At 66.4% G+C, this 7,882-nt stretch overlaps 4 protein-coding genes across 4 annotated transcripts; 2 read left to right on the forward strand and 2 right to left on the reverse strand.

The window, feature by feature from the left end:
* Positions 1 to 473: 473 nt before the first annotated feature.
* Positions 474 to 1,783, forward strand: F751_4290 (E3 ubiquitin-protein ligase RNF6; the record flags this gene model as incomplete). The annotated part of the gene is made up of 4 exons (XM_011397200.1): positions 474 to 686; positions 882 to 935; positions 1,222 to 1,422; positions 1,685 to 1,783. 4 exons carry the CDS (start codon positions 474 to 476, stop codon positions 1,781 to 1,783), a joined length of 567 nt encoding a protein of 188 aa, XP_011395502.1.
* Positions 1,784 to 1,975: 192 nt separating this feature from the next.
* F751_4291 (2-C-methyl-D-erythritol 2,4-cyclodiphosphate synthase, chloroplastic) lies at positions 1,976 to 3,001 on the reverse strand (the record flags this gene model as incomplete). The annotated part of the gene is made up of 4 exons (XM_011397201.1): positions 1,976 to 2,083; positions 2,287 to 2,567; positions 2,690 to 2,903; positions 2,993 to 3,001. The coding sequence occupies 4 exons, from the start codon at positions 2,999 to 3,001 to the stop codon at positions 1,976 to 1,978; spliced, it is 612 nt and encodes a 203-aa protein (XP_011395503.1).
* A 259-nt stretch (positions 3,002 to 3,260) lies between these two features.
* Positions 3,261 to 3,587, reverse strand: F751_4292 (hypothetical protein; the record flags this gene model as incomplete). The annotated part of the gene is made up of 1 exon (XM_011397202.1): positions 3,261 to 3,587. The coding sequence occupies one exon, from the start codon at positions 3,585 to 3,587 to the stop codon at positions 3,261 to 3,263; it is 327 nt and encodes a 108-aa protein (XP_011395504.1).
* A 483-nt stretch (positions 3,588 to 4,070) lies between these two features.
* F751_4293 (hypothetical protein) lies at positions 4,071 to 6,823 on the forward strand (the record flags this gene model as incomplete). The annotated part of the gene is made up of 7 exons (XM_011397203.1): positions 4,071 to 4,797; positions 4,955 to 5,061; positions 5,249 to 5,370; positions 5,533 to 5,734; positions 5,978 to 6,117; positions 6,335 to 6,449; positions 6,722 to 6,823. 7 exons carry the CDS (start codon positions 4,071 to 4,073, stop codon positions 6,821 to 6,823), a joined length of 1,515 nt encoding a protein of 504 aa, XP_011395505.1.
* Between the last annotated feature and the right edge of the window lie 1,059 nt (positions 6,824 to 7,882).

Here is a 7,882-nt window from a genome sequence, read left to right on the forward strand (position 1 = left end):
CAATACAGTGGATCTGGGAGATATGACTGGGCCAAGAAGACTCGATTGGGTATCCTCCGACGGAGGATTGGGCCTTGCAAAGGGGTGCCACAGCCAGACCGAAAACTCAAGGGAGCAGGCCCCTGTTCTCGGATCCGAGATCAGCGGGATCCAGCACGATGACCACAAAGTGTCGATTCAATGCCTACTCAGTAATCTTTCGACCAGATCACGGCGAGTTTGGGGATCGTCGTCAAGATCCAGCTTTCACAACATCTCCGTCGAGGGCGCGGGCGCGACCTGTGGAGTGCCGACAACCCCCTCCCGACATGCCCCTGCGTGGCACCTTCCCCGCTTTAAGAAGCCCCGATCACCTGCAAGGGTAGGGCGATTATAACTAACAACACTTCCTACGCCAGTTGTTCCCTGCCAAACATGGCTACGAGGCAAAGGAGTCATCCAGGTTGAAAGTGCGGTCCTCGCACGGTGTCGCGATGCTGATCCTCTCCCTTGGCAACGGCATGAGCTGGGGCTGGACCATCGGCCTGCTCCTCGCGGGAGTTCTGATCGGAGAGGTCCCAGCCATGCTTGCCAGCATTGTGAGTTCCGCGAGGACGGGCGTGCTGGTGGTGGGTCGAGGGTTTTCCGACGTGCGAGCCCTAGGCAGAGGCGAGATGGCGCGCGTTTGCACCCTGCCACTATATTTGGTGGGCAGACAGATTCATACTCTTCATCCCAGTATCTGATGGCAATGTCCTGAGTCCTGCTGGCAACTGCCTACCGGCAAGTGCACCACCCTCCTGGTCATCTAACTCGTCGCGGATGGGCCCACCGCTCCGGATGCTGCTCCTCATCATTACTGGTGAACAACCCAGGCTCCCTTCCCTCCCCCCACCCCCCAGTTCATCCCCACCACACTGCGGGACCCCTCCGCACTGGGCCTGCTGGGCAGCGCCGTGTGGCTGGGAGGCCATGATTGCGGGTTTCCAGCTCATGTCGGCGCTGGCCAGCGGCTGGCCCCACCTGCGCCGCGGCGCGGGCCTACGCGAGGCCCTGACCCGCGGCGCGCGCGACGGCGGCGTCTTCCGCTCCGCCGTGCTGCGCGCGAGGGGCGGGCCGGCGGCGGGCCACGCCGCGGAGCGTGCCGCCGCGCCCGTGCCGCGCACAGACCCCGACCACTTTGCCGCGGTGAGCCGCGCCGTGCTGGGGCTGCCCACCGAGGTCTTCCACTCGGCCGAGCAGCTGGCGCGCCTGCCGGCGGGGGAGCTCAAGGCCCTGCTGCGCCGCGCGCGGATAGACCCCGGGCCAGGGGCACAGGAGAAGGCGGCCCTGGTGGCTGCCCTGCTGGACCGCGCGGACACCTCCTCCCAGCAGTGCTCCATCTGCTGCGACGACTACGTGCCGGGGGACGTCCTGCGAGCGCTGCCGCGCTGCCAGCACAAGGTGGGCGGGTGGCAGTTTGTCCCTGGGAGTTGGCTGTGTGGCATCGATTCTCTGGAGGGGTGGAAGGGGGAGGTGGCAGCAAGTAGAGGGGGTCTTGCCAGCTTGGACAGTGGCACCCTGCACCTACTCTTATTGCTGCATTGGCAAGGCAGGCCTCTCAGCGACTCACCAACGGCTCCTGCTATGCTGGATGTCATCCAGGCCAGTTTGCCTTCAACCCTTCCAGCCCCTAACCCCTGCCCCTCTCAACCCTCCCTCCCAGTTCCACTTGGAGTGCGTGGATCGGTGGTTCCTGTCCTCCGCAGAGGGGAACCGAAAGCCGGTGTGCCCCATGTGCAACACGCCCCTCATCGCCGACTGAGCTGAGAGGACTGTGACCTTCATTCCACATCCAGACTCAGGCCTCAAAGCACTACCGTTGTCGCCCCCCTGTGCCAGCGACCCCCAGGACCATATTTGCACCTGCTCCTGCACCCCTTTGCCGCTCCATCTGCATGCTGCTCGCTCATGTACAGACTGGCATACTCGCTGCGGACAGTCCAGCAAGAAGCACTCAGGCAGGCGCCGGCTTGGCATCGTCTCGTCGGTACAGCATGACCACAGCATGGCAGGCGATGCTCCGGTTCTCGCCCAAACTATCCACCTTCTCGTGCGTTTTGGCCTGTGCAGGGGCGAGGATTGTGGAGAGGGGGTGATGGGGTGGAAAGCAACAGTTTGCAACCCGTCCCGCATCTGTGCTCTGCTGCTCTCCCCTGCACTGCGCCATGACCCTCCTCCCCTCGCACCTCGGTGCACGTGGCCCTGATGCCCCCTCTCAACAAGAAAGCTAATGTCTGACTGGGAACTCACCAAACCCCGGCCCACCTTGATGTTGACGACTGAGGGGTGCGCCCCCAGGAGCGAGCAGAGCGCGGCCCGGATGGTCTCCTTGTGCGGCGAGAGCTTGGGGCGCTGCGCCACGATGGTGCAGTCGATGTTGCCCAGGGAGTAGCCGTGCTCGCCCATCAGCCGCACGCTCTCCCTCAGAAAGATGTCGCTGCGCGCGCCTCGCCACTGCGGGTCGGTGTCGGGGAAGAGCTGGCCGATGTCAGGCAGGCTCAGGGCCCCCAGGATGGCGTCGGTTACCGTGTGAAGCAGCACATCGCCTGTGGGACGGGTGGTGTGGGAAGGTGTAATGTATGGGAAAGGTGCATGCGGCTCTCAAAGGTGCCTCCTGGATGCTGATTCCAAATGCCATGCCCTGCACACCGACACCAATACACCCCACCATCGGAGTGGGCGACGCAGCCCCTGTCGTGAGGGATGTCGATGCCGCCGATGATCAGAGGGTACCCCGGCTCCAGTCGGTGCAGGTCCCAGCCATGGCCCACACGGAAGGGCAGGACAGGAGGTGCGGCTGGCGCTGCCTCCACGGCAGGCTGAGGACTGTGAAGATCCACTGCTGCACGGGCGCGACCGCCCGATGGGCGGGGGACGGGAGCCTGCGTGAATGAGATGATGGGTGAGACATGGGTGGAAGCATGGAAGACAGTCAATGCGACCTGACGTCACCAGCGCTCGCACAACTCACAGGTTGCATAAAGTGAGAGGTTCGAACGGTGACGGGCCAAACAGAGCTGGGCTGGTGCCTGGCTAATGCAGGCTGGGAGTGTCCAGCACGGGCGAGGTTCATGGCGCGTGCGGTCGTGGTGGCCCGAGAGCCGGCTAGTTAGGGAGGAGAAGCAGCTAGAGCGGTACAACCCTTTTTGAAGTTCTCTCGATAGGATCTACGATGCACATGTAACAGATATGTCACCATGCCCACGAGTTCTTGATTTTTGGATCGCGCGCGCTGACCCTCAGGAACCTAGCACCTCCACGTCACCCTGCCCACCGGGACCAGGAGTAGAGGCGGAGCCCACAAAGCCTCGGCCAGCTGCTCCCAACACCGCGCAGGCCTCACACGGTGTACCACGCACGCCCTGTGTGCTCATTGCTTCGCCAAATTCCAACCCCGCGCACTCGTCTGCCGCATCAGCCTGGGAGGACACCAGACACTCCCCGACTTCGCCGTCCCGAACTCTTGCATCCAAGAGCTTTCTTTGCTGAGCGCGTTGTATACATTCCTCAACTTCATCTCGAGGTATGTTGCTGATCGGTGGAGAATGTAGCTTAGTGCCTGGCATGCGCCGGTCCCCAACCCACGATCACTTCGCCGCCTACCCCCTTTCCCCTCTCCCCCAGAGACCCTAGATGCTGTCGACATCCTTGGTGAGCTCTGAAGAGCTCTTGCGTGCGCAGCCTTCAGCCCCTTCCGGCCCAGAATCGACCTACAGGCCCGGCTCGCGGCAGGACAGGGAGAGGCAGGACAGACAGCCACGCGCGCGGACCCCCAGGCCTCAGATCGAGGTGCCAGAGGATGCCACTCCACAATACGGATTCGTCGTGGCACGTCAGCAGAATGTGAGCCTGGAGAGAGTGGTGAAGCTTTCAGTGGGGGCAGCCAGAGTTGCAGCTGGCAGCCATGTCAATGTGGGAGTTCTGCGCCCCTCCGGCCTGCTGCTGTGCGGCGGGGAGGCGGTGCACATTCCATCATACTTGCAGGCCTGCTGGCCGTGAGGCCTGACTCAGTTGTCTCCTCCAGGCCACCACCTATGCCCGTCCCTGCCATGCCCTGGCGAATCCCCCCCTCCCCCTGTCACCCCATCCACCAGTACGGCTTCATCAAGAACGAGAGGACCCGCATCTTCTTCCACGTCAGCGACTCGGACGCTGCCAGCGGCGGCGCGGCCCTGAACGACTACGTCGGCTTCGTGATCGGCCGGGACGCGGGTTCGGGGCGCACCGTGGCCTGCCGCGTGGAGACCCTGACCCCGGGCTTCGACCCCTCCCAGCCCAGGGCCGGCGGCGCGCGGGAGGCGCCGGCGCGGGGCCCAGCGCCGAGACCCCCGCAGGCCAGGCCCGCCGCCCCGCGCGCCGGGGACGCGCGGGGCCCGCCCCTGCCCGCGACCGAGGGCCCGCCCGCCGCGGCGTTCCTGCTCCTCGGCGAGGAGCTGCTCCCAGGTGCGCGCGTGGGGATGGCTCCGCCCGGAACTCGTCTGAGTACCGGTGGAGGCCGCGGCAGGGCTGGCCCCTGGGTGCGGGGCGGTCTGCGCGGAGGGCGTCGGGGGCTGTGTCCGGGGCAGGCGGCGCAGCGCGCCCCATCAGGATGTTGGAAACGTTTGACACCAGCCCACCCCACCCTGTCACACGCAGGCACGCAGCGGGGGGTTGTGGCGGTGCGCTCCCGCTCCCAGGCCTCGGTCAGGCTAGATGACGGCGTGATCCTGTACAGCGAGCCGGGCCAGGACCCGAGCGCGCAGCACCAGGCGCACTACGGCAACTTCCGGGTGCAGGGTGAGCTTGGGAGGGCGATCATTCTTTTGCGGGGTGCACTGCACGGCAACCCAGGGGCATGACTTGAGAGGCGGCTTGGGTGGCGAGCAGGAGAGGGAGGAGTCGGGGCGGCGGGTGACCCTCACTGAGATTCCCGCCCTTTCCCACAACCCCGCAGCCGGCCAACCGGCGGTGCTGGAGAACGACGCCGTGGAGTTTGAGGTCGCGCACAGCTCGGCCACCCTGGCCCGCAAGGCGGTGAACATCCGACTGGTGGGGGTGCAGGTGCGTCTGGGGGGCCTGGGTTGGGGAGCTCGGGGAGACTGGACGGAAGGGGCCGCTGCTCGTGCCACCGATGGCATGGAGTTGCAACAGGGTGGGATCGCAGTGGACTATGGAGGGTTGGGCCATGGGTCCGCATGGCTCCAACCTCGCACGCAGCTAACCCCAATGTCGGCCGGTCTGCGTGCAGGGTGGGAGGGACGGCGCGAGGCCTGGCACGCCGGAGCCCAGCGCGCCCGAGCTGCCGCCCCCCGGCGCTGAGCGCCTGCTCGGCCGCATCGTCCAGACCAAGAAGGAGTTTGGCTTCATCAGGTGGGCCGGGGCACTTTGTGCAGGCCTGCCCTGATCAACTGGGCCCACACCATGCATGAATCAACCCCCCCCCCCCCCCCCCCCCCTCCGGGGGTCAACCTCCTTTTCCCAGTCCCCTGCCCTCACCCAGCAACCCCTCCTTTTGCCACAACGACCACACAGGCAGCTGGACCGTCCTGGAGACATCTTCTTCCACTTCTCCCAGCTCCAGGGCATTCCCCCCGACCAGGTCACGCCCGGGCTGGAGGTGGAGTACGGCGTGCGGCGTGACGCCAAGGGCCAGCTCAGCGCGGTGGGCGTGACCCCGGCGCCCCCCGGGTCGGTGGTGTTCGAGGTGGTGGCCCCCGAGGTCCTGGCGGGCGTGGTGCTGGAGCGCCCCGGCGCCGGCCCGGGTAACGACGGCGCGGGGGTGCTGGGCTGCCCTGCGGGCGCTGGCCCGCGCCGCGTGCTCTTCCACGCGGCCGACGTGGCTGCGGGCGCTCGCCTGCGCCCCGGCGACCACGTCCTCTTCCGGCTGGCCACGGACGTGAGGGCCGCGCGCGCGGCGGCGGCGGCCAGCAGCCCCGCGGGCGCGGCGATGGCGGGGCGCCGCGCGGTGGGCGTGGAGCCCGTGGCCCTGTCCGGGCGCGTGCTGGCGCTGCCGCCGGACCGCGGCTTCGGGTTCCTGGGCGCGCTGGGCTGGCGCGGGGCGCAGCGCCACGCACGCTGGGCCCCGCCCCGGCCAAGCTCTACTTCCAGCTGCGGGAGGTGGCGCCGCGCGGCGAGGGCGAGCCCGAGCTGCGTCCGGGGGACGAACTGGAGGGTGTCCTGCACACCAGTCCCAAGGGCGGCGAGCCCCTGGCCCGGTGCCTGGCGCGCACGCGCTGCGCGCCCCCGACACCAGCGGCGCGGCGGGGGCGGGCGGCGGCCGGCGGCGCCGACGCCCCCCGCCGCCGCGCCCGCGCCTCTTCGCCGGCGTCGCCAGGCCGGAGGCGGGGCCCACGGCGCGCCAGCCCAGGGGGCCCGATGCCCCCGACGCCGTGGGCTTTGCGCTGCCGAGGACCGTGCCCTGCATGCCCCCCGTGCCCGGCTTCGAGCTGGTGTCGAGGCGGCAGGCCTCCGCGGCGGCCGAGGCGGCGGCGGCCGAGGCGGCGGCGGCCGCTGCCGCAGCGCTGGGTGGGCTGGCCCTCGACCCCGGCGCGGGGGGAGACCTGGCCAGGCAGGGGAGCAGGAGCTCGCTGAACCTGAGCGTGAGCGCCAGCGACTTTGTCCCGGGCGGGGGCCTGCCCCGCGCCGCCAGCTCGCCCGCGCTGGAGAAGTGATGCGGGGCTGCATGGGGGTGCGCTTCCTGCACGCGCCATGCCACTTGCAGCTGGCCCAGGGCGGCGCTGGAGCATGTGGCGTGCCTGGGGAAGAGTCTCCCACCGGCAGGCTGATCGGCCTGAGCGTGGAAAGGGAAGAATCGCAGAGCTAGGGTTCAGGCCTGGCCGGCACTTGTGGTGCCTCTCCCCTTGCATGTTCGCCAGCGTGTGCATTCCTACCAGGTGGGGCGACCGGGCCCCCTCCCTGTTGACTTCAAAGACGAGGAACACACCCAGAAACTCGATTCTATCGGGTGGGTGACATACTTTAGAGTTCATAGTTCGGGGGCACGGGGTACAGTCACCCTCCGACCCTGGAGCAGGGACTAATCCGGAGGAAAGGGGCTCCATCGGTACAGCGTTGTCCAGTGGACAGCTAGAGACGAGACACACGCAAAGATGGGCCTGATCAGCGTTTGGTACGAAGATGGCACAGAGATTGCCTGAAATCAGCGAGGGACGAAACATGCGCACTCAGGTGACACATGGCACGCTCTCAGCGATTCGGAGGTACAGATTTGCCGACCGGGATCTCCGGCTATTGAGCCGACCGCCCCCGGTTAGTGGAGCTGGCAGCATACGGCGCCCGTGCCGCGGCACATTCAGGAGGGAATATGTACATCGATTACCCTAACCTACCTCACATTCGATACCTACTCCAAGCTCCTAAAAATCCCAAATTCTGTCGCTCGGTTTCATCAAACCGTCGCCACTGCCTGGTTGTTTGGCCGGCGACTGCAAGTAGTGCGTGCCTAGGATGTTCGGGACCCGGCCCTTCGCCCTCATATGGACGCTCCTGGTGGTTGTTCATGCAAGATCTATCTCAGAGGTAGGATAAAGAAGGACTGGTCTTCGAGCAAGTACTGCGCTGGCCTGCCCCGGCTCTCTAAGGCTCAACATCCTCCCGCCTACCCCACCTTTCAAACCCCTCTTCGTACACCGTGCACAGGTGACGCCGGCCATCACCATGAACTTCATGGAGTGCGCCACTTCTTCTCATGATGCATCTCCCACCCGCATAATGACATGCACGGCCAGTGTGACGGTATCTGAGCTGCCTGCTGGTGGCTACTACATCGAGTACACCAATGGTGATGATGAGAACAGCACAAGCTTCCAGCCCACCCAACTCACCACCTTCACCACATGGCAAGCACCAGGGATATTCACCA

Source organism: Auxenochlorella protothecoides (genome assembly GCF_000733215.1).
Source record: "Auxenochlorella protothecoides strain 0710 unplaced genomic scaffold scaffold5, whole genome shotgun sequence".
Lineage (NCBI taxonomy): Eukaryota > Viridiplantae > Chlorophyta > Trebouxiophyceae > Chlorellales > Chlorellaceae > Auxenochlorella > Auxenochlorella protothecoides.